Raw genomic sequence first — 23,231 nt, forward strand, 5'->3', positions numbered from 1 at the left:
ATTAATTTTTTTTCCTCAGAAACTGACTAAAATGACTAGCATTATGCCTGGCCAAATTCAAAGCATCAAATGATTTTTCAATACTTAATAAGCTATAAATCATTAGCTGACAATAATGGTATTATTGCCAATATATTTTCAATATTTTTTTGCATTTTACATCCTGAAATGTAAGATCTAGTCATTTTTATAATGGTTACCACATGTTTCTATCCTGAATTTCATATAATGTAAGCACAGTCAGAAATATTACTACTAGAAACATGACTGAAAGAGGTTTTTATTTAGCTACATTCTGAATCACACTATTAGGATGTGCTAAGCAAATGCAAATTTCAGTTGAGCATACGAAAAGAAAACAATTTGCCTTTTTCTTCCAGCCAAATCAGAATACTTTGTCTAGTGGTGAATCTGTAGTGACAATAGGCATACATATCTTTTTTTTCAGCTGAATTTTTTGTTTCATAACATCAGAAAATTCCACTACCAGAAACAACACAAGGGAAACAGAATTTAAAAATATATCTTAATGGACTTTACTTTTATAACTTTTGAAACTATGCTTAACATTTCCAATGTTCAGACACTTGAAAACCCTATTAATCTCATCATAAGGGCTGTGGAGGTGTTTTGGGTGCTTGGTTTTTATTTGGGGGGTTGAGGAGAAGAAGGGGAAGGGGATGTGCATGCTGATTTTGACTGGGATAGAGTTAATTTCCTTCACAGTAGCTTGCATGGTGCTGTGTTTTGGAGTTGTGCTGAGAACAGAGGGATGTTTTAGTTATTTACATGGAGTCAAGGCCTTTTCTCACCAGCCCAGGAGCAAGGCAGCTGAAGGTACCTAAGAATCTGGGAAGGGGCACAGTTGGGATAACTGACCCCAACTGACTACAGAGATATTCCAGATCATATGGCATCACGGTTTTTTGCTTTCTAAACACTTTCAAATACTCCAAACACCTGATTTATAAATAATCTCCTATTTAAAATGCTAAATATGCTATACAATTTACACACTGTCCCCATCATTTCTGACCATTAAGAAACAAGAAAAATTACCCCTTCAGGATTGTATTTTGCTAACACACCACTGCCATGGAATTCTTCTAAGACATCCTTAATTTTCTTGGTGGAATCTGGATAAAAAAATAAAGAGAGAGAAATTGAAAATACAGAACATTGATTTACATAATATGAACTGTAATTAAAAAAACAACCATCAAAACTGCTAACAGCTTTTCACAATGCACATTAGTAATTTTCTGTAGCTGTATGAGAGCTGTGGGCACAAAGAAAATGAGAACATACTTTACCTTCTTAACAACTACTGTAAAAACCAGCAAGTAAACATAAAATGCTCAGAAAAAAAAAAACACTCTTTGATCTAATCCTTAACTGTTAAATAGCGTATTTCTGAAGGAGTTTTTTTTCACGACTATTTCAAGTCACTTTTCTTGTCCTTGAGTCAACCACAAAACACAGTCGTTTCCACCAGCACTACAAAATCTCCTTTGGCAGAGCTGCCAGTGAGTACAGGAGCTGGACAGTATCAAGATAAATGGGAACCCTCCAGAAAAAAACTCTTCAGTGGTCACATCACAGAATACAAATGCTGTTCTCAAAACCTCAATTTTTGCAGAGCTCTCAGGTATTCTAAAAACTATAAGCTTCAGTAACTTTTGTCTAACAGAACTGTGCAAATCCCTGCAGTTTGGAATCAAGTAGACATAATTTTTCCATTTTTTTTAAACTATGTGCAGAATAACAAAGCAATTACTTCAGTAAACTGCCATTACATTAAATCCTTGAATTCAGATTCACTTAGAACTCATCATGAACATAACCATCTTTCCCTCATTAAATATCTCAGCAATACAAGAAAAATAATTAACTCATTTGTTTCTTTAAAATGCAGTAGTTGAGTGTACAATGGTCAAATGTGCACAATGGCCATGAACAAGTAATGAGTACCAAAGCAGTGAGTAAGAGAATAGGTGAACTTTGCATCTGCAATTTTATTTCTACAACAAAACCTGGAAGTAAAGTAGAGAAGCAAAGAGCAAACCAAGAACAGGACTCTAGAGCAATTATTTAGGCACTTAATATTACAAACATTAGACGTAATATGGCTTCTCTTAATTAAATCAACAAAATATGGCATTGTAATAGTTCTTAAACTTTAAAGAAATCCAGCATCTTAAACATGACTCTAAAACATAAATTTAGCAAATTATGTGACCTGAAAGGAGAAAATGTAGCAGCCAAGGATTGGTACAATAGTTATGTAACAGTTCTGTAACAGTTCATAGCAGCTATAAACAGGATACAACACTAAAATTCACTTTTAAGAGGTGTTAGAGGAAGTGTTTCTCTCCCACTCTCATACACAGTTTACACAGTAATAAGAATGGCGTTTCCCAACGTGTTTCATTTACCAAATTTTCTTAAATAAAAACGTCTAAGACTATGTGTGGCCCCAATAAAATAGTTTATTTTCACTAATTGGATGCATTTCAACGTTACTGTCAACTATAGGGAACAGCGTTTAGCAGCTCTCATGAGCAGTCAATGCAAATACTTACTTAATAAAATCATCTATAATCTTATTGCTGTGTCATTTGAATTGCAACAAAAAATCAAAACTTTATGTAAAAAAAAAAAAAAAAAAAAAAATAAATAGGTTAAGCAACTAATTTTACTCTTAGCTGTAATTTAGAAGCTGGTGGGTTAGACACTTACTGACCAGGACAAGGACACAAACTGATGACTGACAAAAAATTATTTTTATTTGGTTTCTATTATTTTAATATGTTTTTCAGTATTCATATACATGGTTGTATACAAAAATCATTGCATCTTATGATAATGATGGCAGTAACTACAAAAGTAGCAGTGTGAGATGAGCAGATGTATGACAGAGGTGATTGAGCCTCATCCTAAAAAAGGATTTTTCTGAACTTTGGAGGAAAGTTTAAACACAACCATCAAATAGAAAAACAACAAGGTCTCCTCACACATTTTTTTAACCAAATTAAAAAAACACATAAATAAAATAGAAATGGGCTGCTTTCTAGAGATTTTAAAACAATGTCTTGAGGTTTTCTTTCAGCACTGACTATGCTTTCATTCCAAATTTTGCCAGATAGTCTGTTCATCTTTAAATCAGTATTATGCCTATGCAACTGTAATTAAAAGCAAAACCTATGTTATGTTACTTACTGAAATTAAATTACATTCTTGCTTTCCATTTTTTTCACATTTTCTTAGTCAAGTATCAAGAAAGAATATATGCTCTACTGCAACAACAACACAACTATTCACATTTTTCATGCACGAGTTTAAAACAGTCACATCCAAAAAGCATCGCCTTCATGTTTGAAATTACTGTCAAGAAAATAAAGGTCTGCAGATGTAAATTCTGCTTTAGTTGTCCAGTAAAATCTTTGAAAAGATTTCCACATTCAGGTCAGGAGCTGTAATTATTTTGAGTACTACAGCCAAGGCAGAATCATTTTTTACAACCTTTTGTTCACAGCCATTCAATCACTTTTTTCAGTTCATGTGACAGTATCCAAGCTAGAATAGAGATCTTTCAAAATGTTCAAAATGACATATCGGTATTTTAAGAAGAATGCCAACACACCATCTTCTGCCTGCATACTCCTTAACAGTGCTGACAACCCTCAGAAAAAATTAATTCTTCTTCCTCAGCCTCGAGTAGGCAAACTAATATTGGGAACATGTTCCAGCTTTAATAAGTTGTCCTAAAGGGATATGAAGAATAGGATCATTTTCTACTCTTTTTCAGGAGTCATATTAAAAAAGCAAAAACCAAAAAGCCAACAAAAAAACTGCCCTAGAAAGCTGTATGGAATAGAAACTCCAATAATTTGTTATCAGCTCCACTTATAAAATAGTTAAGTATATGCTCTTCATCAAAAAGTAAGCAAAAAATTTCCAGAAAATATATACAAAAGTATCTAAAATTTTTTCCTAAGATTATTTTTTCTAAAAACAGGAAATAAATAGGAGGTAAAAAACAATGTTATGTATTTCTTTACAGTTTTGTCTGATCCAAATCATCCAAAAAATCACTGTAAAATGCTGGTGTAAACACAAACATCAGAACAGAATCTGTATTCTCTCTGTTTTCTAAAAGTACAGATGTTCTGCACGCCTTAGCATCTTAGCACTTCAGAGCAATTTCAGTAACTTTGTACACACCAGTCATGTTAAAACACAAATATGGTTTTAAACTCTTAGCTGTTTTTAAGATCAAGGACAATTTCCTTCTTTGTCTAAGTCTCTGCATTCCAAGCTCCCCTCAAGAGAGATTATTTCCAAAAATGTGAATATATAGCATAGAGCCTGTCATGGCAGTGCTTAAATCCCATGTTATTTGCAAAGTTATAGCTGGCACAGTACCAATTTAAGGTAGCTTGAAATATAATGTTTGTTTCATGAAAAATCTCTCTTTTCTTTACTTTTACAATTTTGTTATTTTTTATGACCCACTAGGTCAGTGCTTTGGGTATTCAGTCAAAATACAGAACACCTTCACTTCTGTCCCCTGCCTGAACTGATTTCACTCTTACTGTTCAACCCATCTTCTGTTGCAGCTTGCATTTAGTCAAGAGGGTGTAAGGAGAAAAAGGGAAACTTTGGCCCAGGATTCAGAGCTTGACTTGGATGAGGTGAGATGCCATTTCATACCTCACATCCAGTGAGTTTGGGGCAGAATAAACAGGCAAGGCATGGTGTGAAGACTGCTGACTGAAAAGCTATTACAAGTACAGAGAAGAAAAGTAGCTGGATTCTACACCATGCTGCAGAAATTGTTTTAAATTAAGGCTCCAAAACTATAAAGATGTGACTTGGGATAATGTTGTATTGTTTTAGAATAAAGGCAAAACAATTAAAATAATGACACTAGAAATATGAAACCTGCATACATAAAAGCAAAAGTATCAAAGTGACTTGTTTTTTTCTTAACTATCTCTCAGCCCTGACAAAGATACTTTTTATAACTGAAGACAAATTTACATACTAAGTTCAAAACCGTTTGAGGTTTAGCCCACATTAAAAATTATTATTCACTTTCTAAAGTGACTCAACTTCAGATGAAGAAAATTGAGCACTCAGTTGAGACTGGAATTTTGTGTACCATTTCTCCTACAATCAGAAAACACAAAACATAAGGAAAACTTGCCCAAGCCCAGATCACACACTTTTTCTACATTTTCTCCTCATTCTCATATCCTCATTCTCTTTCTTCAAAATAATTTTTTCCTTAAAAAAGACTCATAAGACAACTTAGATAAAACTCAAATGCTATGTACACAGATCAATTTAAAAGGAAATAAACATTAGAAAAAACATTATTCTGGGTTATAATTCTCAACAGAAAGTCATAACAACCTGCATATCTATTGGGCCATAACTAATTTTAACACCTACAATAACATGTAGAGTAATAACCACTTTCTATCTCCATTTGCCTTTTGTAAACTTAATACAATATAAAACACATCACAGGCATACAAAATATAAAAGCTTCACAGAGGTTTTCTGTACATCTTGTTATGACTTAAAAAAGCAAAATGTCCAACCACACATACACAATTTCCTGCATGCCAACAAAGCTTCGCACAAACTCAAAAGCTCTTCTTGACAGATAAACCAAAGAGAAGCACTGAGAGAAATCCAGCAATCAGTTGGCATTACAATTTTTACACAGGTTGTTATTTTATGGACTTTTGTGGATGCAACAATACAGTAATGTGTATGTATCTAAATTTACATGCACAACTTTTTTTTTCCGTTTTGCCAAGTTAATTTTATTCAGAAAACTGGGCAATGTTTTTACTCAAGCTATAGCTGTGCTTAATCTAAAGCTTTACTGGTCTAGAAATTCCAGTATATTAAAAAGGCCAAGCCCACCAACAAACCTGTATGCAGCACCATCGAGTATCAACTACTTTGTACAAAGAGGCTGTTTCAGTAAGGATGTGGCTCATGAAGCATTACTCAGGGCTGCAGCATGTCTGTGTTGGTAAGAGGTGCCTGATGGTTATTACTGAACTGGCAGAAGGCAGTGATTTACAGCAGTCCTCTGCTGCCCATATGTACGGCTGCAGCCTGACTGCCAATATAGGTTCTCGTTCATAACTTGTAAGTGGTATTTTGATACCAATTTCACAAAGGAAACAAACATTTAAAACCTTTATTCAGATAAATGCTTGATTTTAGCTTTCTTATAATGAGAATGTAAAAATTATTGTGGCCTTGCAAAGAGAGCCCAAGAAGAGAAGGCAATCACTGCTCACTGGTCTAAAGGAGACCTCCCCAAACCTTCTGCTACCAACGATGTGGGTAACACTGTCATCAGAATTCAACTTCACTCTCCAAATTACATTCTCGTTGAATTCTATGACAGTTATGAAAAAATGCTTCTCAGAAGTTCAGTCAGAATTGGATGATGCTGTCTAAATAAATACAGTGATAAGTGACTTCTGCAACAGGGAATGGAGGAGGTACAACAAGAGAGAGGAAGGAGCAGCAGCTCCTGCTGCAGAGGAAAACCTCCTCCTGACACCCAAAACAGGAGCTGCCTCTTCCACCCATCCTCCCTGCTGGGGATCAGCAACACAAGGAGCAAGACAGATTCATTTTACCCATCGCTATGAACTAAATGATATTTAGACAAGGACTTCTTTGTGGAAAAAAATGCATGTGCCAACACATCTTTAGTCCAGATTAATAAAAAATGCCTACTAAATTCCTCTTCCCTAAGCAGATGTTCAAGTGAAAAGTATATGGCAAACAACAGGGAGTTTGGAGGCTTAATTTTACTCTGTTAGTGGGATGAGCTTTCAAAGGAAGAAATAAGTAAAGGATGAAAACAGACTCCAGAACTTGAGCAGAACTGCAGATAAATCCTGACTTAAATAACTGTTAAAAATGTTAAATAAGAAAAAGAATGCATCAGATTTTCACATTTTAAAATTACTCCTGCTAACTTTCTCAGTGTCTTTTAGACTCTTTTGTTTCCTGACATTCTGAAAACTACAACAGTCTGAAAGCTCCTCAGAGTGCATCTCTGAGAGGAAGACTGAGGGTATCAGGCTGTGAATATTTGAGCTCTGTGAGACCAGGACCCCATGGATCCTCTGGGTCAGCAGGGCAGGCCCTGACCACCAGGGTCTGTCCCATCACCACAGCTGGCAGTGGGCAGCCCAAGAGCCAGGCACTGGATATCTCCCTGGGGCCAGGGCAAGTAAGAGCCTGTCAGTCTGTTAAAAAATACCTTGCACTGAGACCAGGAAGGAGAAGGCTTGGGAGCTTCTCCAGTCCTCAGATTCCATGATCACAATTGAGTTTGAAAGCTCATACAAACCTTTTCTCATTTCCCGTTTCTGATTTCCTTTTTATTTTTTGATGGTCATATCACCCGATAGAGGCTCCCAGCTCAAAAATTTTTCAGTTAGAATGATGAAACAACTGTCTAGTAAATTAAGGAAGGAATGCTGTTGACAGCATATTTCATTCCAAACAGTAAACGTAAGCACTAACTAGTTATGAAGAGTCAAATCAGTTTGGTTAGAAATTCAGCAGGTATTATTTCTGATTTTAAGTGGGAACAGGGAAATAGCATTGGAAGTTTGAGGATATTTCTACAGGTTTTGAAATATACATTTAAAAATACACTAATTCACTTGTCTCGGTTTTCCCCAAAATGTCACACCTCAAATCCTGTGTTCACAACACAAAGGACATTGAGGTGCTGCTAGAGTGCATCCAGAGAAGGGCAATGGAGCTGGGTAAGGGTCTGTCACAAGTCCCACAAGGAGCATCTGAGGGTACCAGGGTTGTTCAGCCTGGAGGAAAGGAGGCTCAGGGGAGACCTTACCACTCTTTACAACTCCCTGAAATGAGGCTGTAGCCAGATGAGGGTTCATCTCCTCTCCCAGGCAATCAGCAACAGAACAAGGGGAAACAGCCTCAAGTTGCACTAGGGGAGGTTGAGGTTGCCTAGAAGAAAAAATTTCTTCACTGAAGTTGTAGTTAAGCATTGAAGCAGGCTACTGAGGGAAGTGGAGGACTGACCATCCCCACAAGTGTCCAAAAAATACTCTGATTTTTTTATATTTGTATACTTTGAACCCATAACCTATTTAACGTAAAGTTGAAGTTTATTTAACCTAAACTTCCATTTTGGCTTCACAAATTACTGAATAGGATATATTGCAAGACAAAACTTCAAAGATACATCTGGTCCTTCCATTCTTTCCTTACAGCACAGACAATTCTTGAAATTATTTTTTTCCTCTTCTTGAGCACAAATATTTTTCCCCATTTTGCTTTACCATGTTTCTTGTTTCCAAAGTATCAAGTTCATGTTACCCTTCCTCTTACAAAGTTCTAAATGTTTATACAGTGATGATTCTTGACATCGCAAAAATCTGTTTCTGCCATCATTACTACAATTATATTATTATTCTATATTTTATAATATTTTATAATATTATAATATATTATAATATAAAATATTACATGAGAAACTATTACAGTTTCTCATGGCAGCAAAGCCTTTAAAGTCAAATACATACCTAGGCCTAAAACTGAGAGAATTAGCAACACAAGTACACGTGAATCTGGATCTTGAACTACAAATGATGAAGGCTCTTGCTGTGAATATGTACCAGTATAAACTGGATTGCCCTTTTTCTGTCCTAAATACTATTCCTAAGCTTTTGTTCTGAGTGATCTCATGCTTGGTGCAGGCAGGAAGAGCAGCTAAAAAAGAGATCACTAGAGTCTGTTCCCCTCAGGGCTCAGAGAAACAAGCCTTGACAATGCTATCAAAGCTTTTCAACATTTAGTGGCAATCAAAACTATCAGAAAATCTATCAAGCAGAGTAGTACTGCCATTGGTATTTTGGCACATACAAAATTCTCCATTTCCATGTGGAGACTTGACATGATGCAGACATACAGAGCCTGTACGCACACATACAATGCTGCCAAGCCCTTGCATTTTAGTTTATATATAAACACATAGACATGATATGTGCAATTTGGTGAATTCAGATGAATTTTTGCAATCAGCAAGACATTACTGATAGACTATCTATCAAACATCTATAAAAAATAGTGTAAGATGGCCATATACAATCTGAGGATGAGAAACAGAACACTTGTCCTTTACATTCCACACCTCTTTCGATAGCACAAGCAGATTTGATCTCCTGGGGCAAGTATTTAATATTTTTTAAAACTGTAACCCAGCTTACATAATAAGAAATTGCCTGAAGGTTCATGACTCAATGCTCCTGGTTAAAATCAAATTTTTAAAAAAAAATCATTATTGCTTTTACAAAGTTTCTCTAATTTCTATTTCCTTTGTAGAATATTTTTAAGTTTGTGTGTGTTGAAAGTGTTGACACCATAACAACAGTTCTCATATATCACCATTGCGGGTGAGAATCTTGCCATATAAATATTGGAATCAATCTTTGAGTACTTATAGCATTACATGTGTTGAGCCTGTGGAAACATAAATATTGTAAAAATTCTGAAGTCAGTCACTGAAAAAGTAACAGCTTTGTTGTCCACAGGAACGGGCTGCTAGAGACATCTGCCTACAAGTCACAGCCTTCCAACCACTGCTCAATTACGAAGGCATGATATGATGCAGATTGTTTCCACTGTGGTATTTACACATTCAGCTACATTATAAGGCTGCTGAAAAAGTTTACTGCTAAATAGATAGAATTAAAATAGAAAAGTCAAAGAAAAAATGCTACAGACTGATCAGTTAAAAAAAAAAAATAGTCAATTCCAGTTCAAGACCTAACTTTTGGGATAATACTGTTCTACTAATTGCTGTAACATGAAATTTAATGAAATAAAATCTGGTAGGAGACTACGACTATGCCTTAACTGTATGCCAGGAAGTTTTTGAGTTTTCCTATTTTCATTACTACAACCAAGCAGCTCAGTATTTATATTATACTTTCACACATTAAATATGAATATAAGCTCATTTATCTTAACAACTGTCATTTTAAATCTATCCTGGGAAATCTGTTTTATGTTCATTACTCTGAGAAATGAATGGTTCAAGTACTACTTTCGTAAATCTAGATGCAGACTTTCAAATTTCAAAAAATTCTGTTTCCACCTAAGCCAGCTGTTTTCAAGTTTGGTATGGTTAAACAGCATTTTTAGTGATTTGCTATATATTTTTTTCTTCACCATTAAATACTTTTTCAGATAATTAACTGCTTTATCTCACTAATTTCTTATGTGCCTTTATGGACAATATGGACCATAACACAGAAGAGAGATATCATGCAAGAACATCAGGGAAAGGAAAGTCCTTAAGATCAGTTCACACTCCTGCAGATCTGTTTTCTACTGATTCTTGCTAGATGCATCTCAAATCTTCTCCCTTTCTCTACAAAAACATTAGACCTGAATTTTGTATCTGCTTTAGTACAAAGAGATTTCATCTTCTGCCTTTCTAATTTAATACCAAAGCCGGAACTGGGTAATTCTTTGTCATTCCAGGATTCTAAGGAGACACCAAGCAAGAATAAACCTTATAATATGGACAAAGGCAGCATTAAACCCTACTACCAGGATTATCTGTGACTTCATCAAATGACATTTTGTGTCACGAGTATCAGGGAGAGACACTCTAAGGAAGACTGCATTTTCACAGAAACTTACTTGGCAAGGTAATAACATTATTCAGATAAATAGCTCCCACAAGCAAGCTTATAGAGATCTCTAATCATCCTAAACAATATCTGGTTGACTATTTAATTTAAGCAGTTTAATACACTTGGGTTACTTGTTCTCTATGGGCTTAGAAGCCAGAGCCCATTGCTCTCTTAAGCTTTACTTCTTACTCTCTTAAAACTTCCTACAATTCCCTATTCACCTAATAAAACAAGCGAACAAGAACACAAATTTTCAGCCATCTCTGTTCAAGTATTCAGAAATAGCTTCAATCCTAAAATTATCCTGTGATCTGTTTTCTATGGTTTTATCCCATCAATCTGTTCTTCATTATATATTCTCACACTTAATTTTTCTCTGAGCTTATTCCCCAGGATAGATGGCTCCTCTTTTGTGTACTACCACCAATTACCAGTTTTTGTGTGACGCATATAGTAATACACAGCTTTCTACATTTTAGAACTAGTCTTACCCATGCTATAGGTTACCTCCTGGCCTTTCTAAGAATCACTGTGCTTGACTTCAGGGAAATACAAAATGGATTGTTTTCAGCAAATTTGAGTCATAGGGAGTCTGAAGACAGGGAAAGGGAAAGAAATGTGAAGTACTACACATCTAGACTGATTTTTGCCTTAAAACAATAATGATGAACTGTTGGATAAATATTCTTGACTGAGTATCTAGGTAACTGCCTTGGCAGGGGGGTTGGACTAGATAATCTTCAGGGGTGCCTTCCAACCTTAACTATTCCATCATTGTGTGAATAAGCCAAGATGTAGTTATGAAGGCATTGTGTAAAAAGGATGGAAGCCAAGTGACTCCTACTTACTACGAAAGCTTAGTCACTGAGTGTACATAACAGATATAGACCATGATATAATGAAATAAATCTACTGACCCACAAACCAAAGACCCCATCAAATAAACTGTGAAAAATGCAGTTTATACTATAAAAAGCATATAATTTAACAGAAAGATGGGTAAAACAGAGCTCTATGACATGGCAACAGTGCTTCTTGGCCGCAAGAATGCCAAGAACTATGACAAGTAAAATAAAGGACTGCTTAAACAACAACAAATCTTCAGAATTAAGTTGCATTAGCTTGGGGTTCATTCCCAATATTTCCAAGACAGTATGTCATCTTAAATGCATTTCTAATATACACAAGTGTTTTTTAAAATCCATCAAATAGTGATCTATGGAATTTATTTGGATATTTAACTAACAGTTTGGAAGAGGAGAGAAACCAGTACCTGTGTCAAAAATTGACTTCTGAGGTATAAAAGGTAGTTAAATTAAGCCAGTTTTTTTAAAGTTGTGTAAGACATAATCACTTTTTGACTGCAATGTCAGCATACCCTGACTTAGTTTTACATCTGCCGTATGAAAGGTCTTTTATAAAATGACATATACATATAGAAATAGCTTAAAGAGCATAGATTGTACCAATTCATTCAGTTTATTCCTCAGAGGCCAGCACCTACTATGGACAGTTGCTGTAAGTATAATACTCATCAAATCACTACATTGCATAAAGTGATTTTGCCATTTACTTGTTATTATAATCACAATATCTTTTAGCAATTTCTGGCAAGTTTACAACTGATTTCTTCAACAAACTCCGTTTCCAAATAAAAAATGTGCTCCCCATCTTCGAGTGGGTCCTTCCTTAAATCGTTCCTGCCACAAATCCTGAAAACAATCAATAACTTTTGCAGCAAACATCTACCTTGTCAATCCATAATTTTATCCCACATTTTAGGGGGAAAAAAATAGAAATAAGATAAACTAATCAGTTTAGTGAAGTATCTTTTCTGTCACCTATGCTTCAAACTACAAAGATACGCCATTAAACTAAACTCAATGTATATTTAAAAGAAGAAGATAAATGTCTATTTATTGTAAGCTTAATATAAGCTTAACATATATGCATTCAAATGTTTTATGAATGTGTAGTCCTAAAATACAGATATTATAACAATATTAAATTCTCTAACCTAGTAGCAAAACACCAGTAACATGACACTGGTATTCATTAACTTAATGTTGCCATGGAAAAAAGACAACATATTAGTAATGAGCTATCATCATTCCCAGGTCCCAGAATTCAAATTTATTTCCTAATCCATCCAGTATGATCACAATGGACATGCTTTTTTATTTAATTTTATATTGTTCCGTTAGGCAGATTAACAATGGTACTCTCCAGAGCATGTAAGATACAGATAATTAGAGCAAAAGTAAGCAGAAAAGATATGAGAAGTAAAGAAGGATGAGGAGTTAGTAATGAAAAAGGATTAAAGGAACAAGAGAAAAGAATAAAAATAGGGAGAAGAAAAGACAGGAAGAGGCAGATGAACCTTCAGAAATAGCAAGACAGAAGAAGAAAGAAAAGTTCAATCTTCTGATCTTCTTCCCTTATTTCACATCTCTCTTCTTCTGCTCCTTCACACCTTTTTAAAAATTAGTTGGAAATAACATATCTTAAACAAAAAAATCTAAAAGCATGATCTCATAATTTTCTGCGTTTCCAGAGACCTTAAATTTCCTATAATCTAAAAGGACGACTTCCATTTCAGAATAAATATATTCCATCTAATACTCTTTATATGAGGAGAAAAACCCTAAAACACCAGAAGTTAATATTAGAACTTTCAGAAATAGGAAATTACAGACATAAACGGACCTCAACTTCTCCCAAACTTTTATATTCATCATTAATGCACAGCTGAACATTCTGAATGTTCCATATGCCTGATAATTAAAAGTACTTAAAAGTAGTAACACATTCATAAAATAGTTTGTTTTGAGGAAAAGAAAAAGAAGCAAGAGTACAATTGGAAATAAATTCACCCAAAAACCTCGGGAACAGGCTAGCTGTGAGGGAGCTCCATTCCAATTCCAATGGAGTTCCATTTCAAGTAAATGGAAGAGTTAACCATCTGTGAACTTTATGACTCACCTGCTTGTGGAGAACAGGCTTAATAGACATAGCTTGTTTTGGTTGAAGAAAAATGAGAAAAAGGAAAGTTGGTTGATACAATGCAAGACCTCTGGACGTGCAAAGGAAAACAAAACTTTACTTCAGAAGTTTGTCAAAGGATGGTACAGGAAACAATTTAGACTTTTCATTTGCTTCTGAAGATAGGCTTTCCCTTTGCCCTTTTATTCACGTTTCAGAATTAGACAAAGGAAAGCATTTGAATAACTGTGTTGTAAAAATACTGTTCTAAAACATTGTAACCCAAGGAATCTGCTCTTGTTAAAAAGACATTGGAAGTCTTGGAGCTTGCCAGGCACGCAGCAAGTGAAATAAACAGTAGAAAAGAACTTATGAGAAGTTTTAAGACAGCTCACCCCAAGGAAAGATAAACTCTAATATCCATAGGGAGTATGGCTTTTTTTTAAGCGATGGTACCACACTTTATTGGAGCCTATTATATGTTTTAAATATCACTGCATAGACAAACAAAAAACAACTATAAAACCAGAATTCACTGAATGCTCTTTAGCAGGTAACAAGCTTCCCTAACAAACACAATTAACAATGCATACAGGAGACGTAATTTTTACTTGGTGTCTAGGGATGATCCAAGCCAGCCTCTCCCGCTCCTTCTGCAGCCCCATATATTCCTCATTCTCTTTTAATGTAAATTTTCTTACCAGGTAAATTTTTATCCTGGGATGTGGTACATAATTAAACATATAAGAAAACTGTCACTACATTTATGCTTAAGCTTCTCGCAGAGAAAAGACCTGGTTTTGTTCTAACGCTTTCCAAACAATGCGTACCCCCAGTGACATAAAGCTTATCTCAGATTGTGCATTAAAAAAACCTCAGAAAATAAATGGCTTACTAAGTTTCAGTATGTATGAGATCATGGCTTCAAGATAAGTTAGGAAATAAAGACACAGTCTCCTCAAAGTAGTGACGCACAAACCACTGCACCTTTAAGATATGTGCCAGACCCTTGTCAGAGTATCTCAATCTTAGTGTCACTCACAAAGAGTAAAGAAGAGGTTATACTCAGAGAAGTCATCTAACAAAAGCTACGATTGATCCCCCTTTCTGCGTCTTTTTAAACATTCTAAATCTGAAAAAACCCAACACCCAAGATACAGATATGAATACAAATAAAATGACTATCATAAGAATAACTTGTTTTAGACAACAGAGTAAATATTGTTGAGGTTACCTTCAGAAATCTGACTGCCCAAACCAAAATTTCAATACAATACAGAAATCTCTCCATATTTATTTTACTTTTAGTAAATGTTACATTTAATATAAAGCTGTGCAAACTATTTCCTTTTTTTCCCATCAAAATGATAAAATTTTACTTGAAATTTCCTTTGTTGAAAAGAAGAAGAAATGCTTCAGTAGTTAATGTATTCCAATAAACCTGATATTAATAGTCATAGAATCTAAAAATGGACTATTTCAGAAGGGACCTTAAAGATCCCCTAGTTATTCCCCTAATGTAGGTAAGGGACACTTTTAACCAGACTAGATTGCTCAGAGCTCCATTCAACCTGGTCTTGAACACTTTCTGGGATGGGGCCTCCACAACTTCTCTGGGCAACTTGTTCCAGCACCTTACCACCCCCACAGTAAAGCATTTCATTCTAATCTCTAACCCAAACCTTCTCTCTTTCAGTTTGATGCCACTCCCCCTTGTCCTGTCACTACACACTCTTGCAAAAAGTCTCTCTTCATCTTTCCCGTAGGCTCCCTTCAGGTACTGGAACACTGTGATTAGGTCACCCCAAAACCTTTTCTAGTTCCTTTTCCAGGAACAAACCAAATTCCCTCAGCCTTTTCTCAGAGGAGAGGTGCTCCATTCCTCTAAACTACTTGGTGGCCATCCTTTAGACTTTTTCCAGCAGGTCAATGTCCTTCCTGTGCTGGGAACCACAGAGCTAGATGCAGCACTGCAGGTGGGGTCCCACAACAACAAAGCAGAGGAGCAGAACCACCTCCCTTGACCTGCTGGCCATGCTTTTCATGCAGCGTAGGACATGTTCTGTAACAATTATATTTAACTTCCCTTTTTTTATTCCCCAAATAAAATACTGAAATATTCAATTCTGTAAGCATCCAAATGTTTCAAAAGGAACACCACAGTGTTTTGTGTAAAAAAAAAAAAAGTGTTGTTTTGTGTGCCTACAAATGGCACTATTATGTAAAGAGACTCTGATTAGCTTGAATCAGGCAGTGGAGGAATTCTAGAGCTCCTGAAATAAACTGAAAATATACTCCAGCTGTGCTGCTGCACCACTTTACTGCTCTTTTCCAGCTTAGGAATCTTTACACTACACTGCGAAGTACAACACAAAGCACGTTGCTTCCCTGGGAAATTCCCAAACATAAGAGGCTTTTATTCCTGTCAGATGGCACAAGTCAGTGTCCCCAACACAGGTACACACACAGAGGCCCTTGCAGTTCTACACGGGTTCTCAGTTCACCCGTGAGCATCCATTCCCCTGCACAACAGCACCGTAAGGATGGCCTCGAGCAGAAGCTCAGAGCTGCTTGTGTGGCACTGGACATGGCGCTGCTTCAAGAGGATGAAGAAGGAAGGACATGAACCCCATGAGGGAAGGGGGTGCGAATGGGGACACCCACCCAAAAATAGCAGGAGGCCAGATGCTGACAGCTGCTGGGAGAGTGAGGAAGGAGAAAGACAGCCTGAAGGCCACCAGAGCTTCCCAAAAGCTCAAAGCAACGTGGCTGCCCGTGCTGCACTCACACTGCCCACAGAAAAAGCACCACGTTCCTGCTATCAGAATTGAAGTCATTCCTTGGAAACTTCAGTCACTAAGACAGCAGTGGGTATCATATGGAGTTAATCGTAGCCATATAAAGGCTGAAAAATCGGAATGAAGGCTTCTCATTCAGCCTGCTGTGTGTCCTGTGAAAGATCAGGAACTGACTTCTGTCCAGTTTTGAAGGGAACCGGAAGAATTCAAGTTTTTTAAAAGGCTGCATACAATTCAGTAGATAAACTGAATACAGAAAAAGAAAAATATTTTTGGTATTTAACATCCCAACATTTCTGAAAAAACAACTGAATTCTTCCGCTGGAGAAATGCTGTATACCTCTTTATCCTCACCTTGCTTTCTTCCTGGTTCTGTAGCTTCGGTCTTTATTTCAACTCTCATATAAACCCTTGATTATTTCATACATACTACCTTGCTTGCCATTAAGATTTCTTTCCTCTTTATTTTTATTTCATTTTACCCCAAATTTCTCTGATGTTAATTGCCACATTTTCCACCACTGCCTCCTAACTACTTATCCTTTATTTCTGATGGCTATGTACTCGCAAAAAAATTTAAAATGTAAAATATTTATTTATTCAAAATAAATTTTAAAAAAAGACCTTATCTGCCTCCTTGCTCATTCTCTCCATTTTTATATTTGATCTGCATTATCTTTTAAAGCAAAGGTTTAATGTAATTTTAAAAATCTATTATGTTCTCATTATTGTTAAAAACAGACAAAGCCAGATGAAATGAAATGTAAAGATATTTTCATAAGAAATGCTGATAATGGATTAATTTCATAGAAAACAGTGATGCATAAACTGCACAAATTAACACTGTTAAAACAAAATGTAATTTTTGTAGTCAGGAAGATTTAAAATTGATTTTCTCAGTTTTTTCAAAACTCAAAAAGCAGGCTCCTAAAAATTGCTTACAAGTTTTAAGATGCCAATTGAATTTCCTGACCTGCAAGAGGAAAACACAGAGGACATTCTACATTCCCCTAAAATGACTATTAAGAGTTACTAGTTCAACAACATTAATGCATCAAATTCCAAACAAAAAAGCAGTTTGAGGAATCACAGTTTTCATAGCAAGTTCCAAAGCTATCTACTCACAGTCATTTGGCAAGGGCTTGCCAAATTCTGGCAACTTTTACAAAGCTCGTCAGTCACTGAAGTTGTGCAACATAAGCTACTAGACTTTTATCTAAGACTAAATATGTAAAATGGGAGAGAAAACAAAACACAACTCTATAATACGTATGCAAAGAAAATATTATTTCTCAATTATACAGAAGAATACTATTTACATTAGACAGAAAGTACATCAATAAAAGTGGGAATCTTTCCTGTCAAGTGTTCATGAAAAATTAGGACAAGACTGATATACTGCATAATTCTTAACACTGAGAAATTATTACAAAAATAAACCCATAGTGGAAACAAACACCTGCTATGATAATGGACTTTATTATCCTTTTGTGAAAGGGATAAAACTGTTTTCTATTTCTTCCACCTGTTTAGTCAATAATTTAGTCACTTTAGTCACAATAATGAAACAGGTGGAAGAAATGGGAAACAGTTTCATTCCCTTTCAAAAAGCAGAAAGAAAATGGGGTGGAATCCACTTCATAAAAAAGAAAAGGGCATTGAGAGACTGCTTCTGAGAAAGACTGCACAGTTTAACATAGACATTTAGTAAAACAGTGCAGAAATCAAATCCCCAGAGATGCTTCACAGTTTTTAAAACAAAGCAGATGATCAATTCTTTCAAACTAAACCTATTTGATAACTGTGGTATATGGGTTTCTTTTTACTATTATAATTAATTTTTTTGAAAGATAGTTGTATGAGTAGGAGGTCTGTAAGAGGCTTGGTATAAAAATATTAGAATGCTGTTAGAGATAAGTTCACAGTTATGAATTAGTGGTCTGAATAAGAGAAGAACTTACAATACTCACCTGCTGCTATATATAGGATTAATCACAATTAAAAACTCTAACAGTTTGCCCCAAGCACCACCTCTACTCTTTGGCACTACATGTGTAGCACACAACAGCAAGAGAACACAACTCTTCTGTCACTGGCAGCATGAAGAGCAAATCCATATGAAAAGAGCTCTTTCTTGCATATGCCTGGGTATCCTAACTCCTGGGGGGAAAACCAGGACACGAAAACTCTTTCAAAAACAGGAAGGACATGACAAACTCTTTCAAAAACAGGAAGGACATAACAAACTCTTTCTGCATGGGACAGAACAACTTGCTGAACATACAGGTGGGCATTCCCATCCAAGAAATGATGCCATTTCTTACCTTAAATAACAATTTCCAGGATAAAACCTGAAGAGCTACCAGCAAATTAAACATAACAAAAAGGCAGTGACACGATGTATTCCTTATTTATTAACCCAAGTTATTTAGAGCAGTTTACGCAGCTTTTTGATTCTCTAGATACAACTTAATGAGGTCTACCTCAGTTTCAAACCAAAGACTTACAGGCATGCAGACCATATTTACTGCTAGTTTCCACTAAAATAACTAAATGGAGATGTGATTATAACCCACTCAGCATAATTATACAAGATTTAGATTTACTTTTTATGTCCGGATAGACCCTGAATAAAGACTGACATATTTGTGCCCGGAACGCTTACAAAACTTTAGAGACGCATGCCTCCCAGGGAAATGATGCTAAGCCGTACAGATGACTAGCTGTAGAGATGGATTTGCTTGGGTGTTTTTTCTTTGTTTTGTTTAAGGGGTTGAGAAGGTGCTGCTAGCCAAACTGCTAGCAAAGGTTGTGCAGATAGATAAAGTAGGGATGGAAAAAACAAAGGGGAAAGGGGGGAAACAAAAACGAAAAAAAAAAAGAAAACAAGTTATTCTGAAATGCGTTACTGGTAAAAAACCCTGAGATTCAATGTAAACTTACTCAGCTTATTTTTAAAAATGTAAGAGTGGATAACTTTAAGCTGCAACATCTACACAGAGCTGCAAAGTATTTATCTGAAGTCTGCCTTGAAGAGTTTGTAGTTTGAAGAGCAGTTTAGTAGTCCTCATACCTAGTCAGTCATTACATCTTGAGATTGCTATTAGAAGGAACAGCTACTCTGACACTTGCTTCTTGAAACTAATCCAGAAGAACTGCAGTGCATACTGTGATTCAAGCACATACACTGGGAAGCACTTCAGAATGTGCTTTTGTACCATTTGGGACAACTTAATTGACATTCTTTCTGTGAATCCCTTAAACTCCCAGGACTCCAAGTCCAGAGCATTCAAATTTGTATCATAATGTCATGTATCTTTACGGTATCACATGTTAGGCCACCGATAAAACAGTGAGCCTGGACTTGACAAACAAGGTGACAATGTTCATTGTGTCTGAAACAAAATACAAAAGAATGGTTCTATACTTTAAGGCATATGAAATGGGTCATTACTTCTCTATGTATTAGCCAGTTCCTAAACTAACTTCTTATCTACTAAAACAAATCTGAATGAACAGCATTTCTGATTTATTCCAGAATAAGAGCACCTCCAAAGGGACTGTAAATAGCTTTTTTCAAATTCCAGATTGACTACTTGCTTGGATTCACCCTCATCCAAAATTAACTAAATAAGTACTCAAGCTTTCAAATCAAAAATAATAGTGCCTGTATAAATCTTCACAGATTGTAATAATGAAGAATTTATATTTGAAAACTTCTAGAGGGCCCTCTACAGAATAAAAAATAATTAACATAAAGTAATTTAAATCATTTTTACAAGATAAACTTTGGCTAGCCACCAAGGTTTGATATGAATTCTTTTCCTTCTGCTGCAGCTATTTTCTCTCAATTTCATGATTAGGTTTTTTCAGTAGTATTATTATTTTTCATAATCAAACAGCAAACGTTAATCAAAATTTTCCAAACATTCAGATTTTGGTACTGAGTTCTATTTTGGCTTCTGTCTGCTGCCAACTTTGATTTTGTCCTAATAAGCTGTTTCTAACATCTGTTCTCTGTTTTCTTACATCCCTCATGGCACTACCTATGGGTTGTAAAAATGGCACAGATACACCAATTTTGGTCTAACAAAACTTGGTAGACTCCAACTTTATTTGAAGCCATTTGTTTTGCTTTTTTTTGAACGTCTTCTTTTTTTACATTTTTTAATAATTTTTTCCTTTTAGGACTCTTTCTATTTTTTATCCCAGGAGCTCTTGTCACTCACTTATTTTCTTCATATCTCTTCAATGTGTTTTCACCATCTCTAGTATAATTTCAGCAATTTATCAAACTCTTAAAGCATATCCAGTACAGAAGTGCTGCTATTCAACAAACAATTCAGACATATACTTAGTGCATAAACCATCTTCCCATCCTCCTCTCACAAACATCTAAAATTTTCGCTGTTTCCTTCCATTCATTTCAACTAGTACTGTCTGTAGGTTCTTAACCAATATACAGCCTATGCATTCTTTCAAAGCAGTTACAGTGATTGCCAAAGTGTTTATGTTGATACAGGCAAGAATACTGGAGTCTGTTCCATCTCTGTAGTGAATTTCAAACATAAAGAACATACTAAAAGTAGAGACAGCACTCTACTTAAACAAAAACAAAAAAACCCACAAACAACAAACAAAACCAGAAGCAACAACAAAGAAACAACACGTAACAAAGCATTTTAAAGCTTTTCAGTATGCCTTCCTGAATGAAAACATCAATAACCAGGCAACTTAATTCTAGGAAATACATTCTTCAAAACAAACTCTTTACCTCTATTATTACTGCTACAATTAATTCAAGTGTCTCAACATCAGAATCACAGAATTGCTAGGGTTGGAAGGGATCTCTCCAGACTATCTAGTACAACCCCTGTTCCAAGGCAGGATCATCTGCAATTACAAAAATTATTTGTAACTTCTATGTTTAAAATAAAATCAAGCATTCCTATTTTCAGAAGTAATAAAAAAGCATATTACATTGGAATTTAATCACAAATTCTTTTCTCCATATTATGTACTGGTTTTAATAAAATTATGACGCACACAAATTCTGGGCAGTTCTAAAGACAAATTTAGCAATATGTAATGTCCTCAAAAAGCCATTCAATTCTGCAGTGCAGCCAACACAACTATGCAGTGACACCGCATAGCATCCACTAAAAATCTTCCAGAGCCACACAAAAAGCAATATATTTTTAGTGGCTAAAAATACAATGAAAACATATGTAATTATGTGCACATTTTAATTTTTTGTTTCTTTTAACTGGTAGAAAACAACAGAGAGGAGGGCAATCCAGGGCCCTTCACCCCAGTTAATGGCAGATGGAGAAAAGTCTGCTGACACTATCTGACAGCCCTAAGTCCCCTCTTCTTCAGGCACCTCTGACTCTCAATTTGAGCCATCAAGACCAACCTATTTTCTGTTCTAAGAGGAACAAGGAAAGCAGTTTTGGCTCTCCTTTCTTCAGAAATCCAGGAGAGGCAGAACAGCAGAAGTTCTGTTGTTAAAAGCTAATAGCAAAGTATATTTTTTCAGTATAAGTTGGTTAGGCAGCTTTCCCCCTCTCAATTCAAGCATATGAAGCTTTGCAGGGCTTAAGGGACCTACCATGGGTTACTGGTTTATTGAGTGTGAATCTGATGAAGGTGAAGTGGGATCATTCTTTCTCTCAGAGCTATGTTTTTTTCAGTTTGTCTGATGAGTCATGGATTGTCACCATTTGAATTACACTTTCCAGCTCATCTATAGAAATGCAGTGACTAAAAATACATGCTTTTAATAAGAGCTGAGATTCTGCTACAGTCACATGGCTCTCCAATTAGCCCATTCTCCCTTCATTTTGTTTCTCAAAGGCTTGGTGAAGTGTAGCTCTCTGTTTGTGACATCAGGCTCATTTCCACAGCAACCAATTGAATTATCCCTCAAATCTTTATAATAAGAATAAGCAACAGGAACAGATGAACTCGTAAGAAACAAAAGCTTCTTACTGTTTACATGCAAATGTCCATAGAAACAACCAAACAATAAAGGAAAAGGAATATGGAAGATACAAAGAAACACAGGAAATATAACAGGCATAATCAATGTTTACATATTTTACAGCATATAAATAGACATTCAGTAATTTGATGACCATATGTCAGATCTGTAATAGACACAATATATGTTCAATACCAGTAACAGCTGATGTCGCAACACCAGGTGTTATTGACAGGCACCATGTATCTATGCAGCTTCAATTCTAGAAAATGTCATTATTTTTAACCAAGGAAATAAAGAGCAAGGTGAGATGACACCATTTGCCTTTCAGAACTCAAAGACCAGCTGCTATCTATCTATCTACCTGCTATTTATCACATCATGAAACCCTCAGCCACAGAAATCTGAAAACACCTCTTACAAGACTAAGGGTGCTGTTCAGCCTCATTTATCCTTTCTGTGATTCTGTTAACAAGTGTTTCTGTTTTGGACTTTGTAAGAACTCTTTACACTTGCTTCTTGCAATTATGTCCTTGAAAATGGAAATGCAAGGTCATTAACTTCTACCCCTTTTAACTTTCCCATAATTCCCTTCTATTAAAACTATATTATTTAAGAACCATTCAATAATAATCTGTATGTCTAAGAGTTAATTAACACAGGCCCTGATCTTATTGGCAGTGCTGGAGTTCCAGCTAACTTAATCTTCCCCAGGTACTGAAACAGCCACTGTGCCTTCAG

The 23,231-nt window shown here is 35.6% G+C and overlaps 1 protein-coding gene across 1 annotated transcript in view; it reads right to left on the reverse strand.

The window, feature by feature from the left end:
- The window catches only part of DGKB (diacylglycerol kinase beta), a 335,774-nt gene that overhangs the window by 272,691 nt on the left and 39,852 nt on the right, over positions 1–23,231 (reverse strand). The window contains exon 3 of the mRNA XM_041466733.1: positions 1,060–1,136. Coding sequence (XP_041322667.1) covers positions 1,060–1,136 — 77 coding nt within the window. The remainder of the gene's footprint in view (positions 1–1,059; positions 1,137–23,231) is intronic.

The sequence above is a fragment of the Pyrgilauda ruficollis genome, unplaced genomic scaffold (genome assembly GCF_017590135.1).
Source record: "Pyrgilauda ruficollis isolate IOZ18807 unplaced genomic scaffold, ASM1759013v1 scaffold2, whole genome shotgun sequence".
Lineage (NCBI taxonomy): Eukaryota > Metazoa > Chordata > Aves > Passeriformes > Passeridae > Pyrgilauda > Pyrgilauda ruficollis.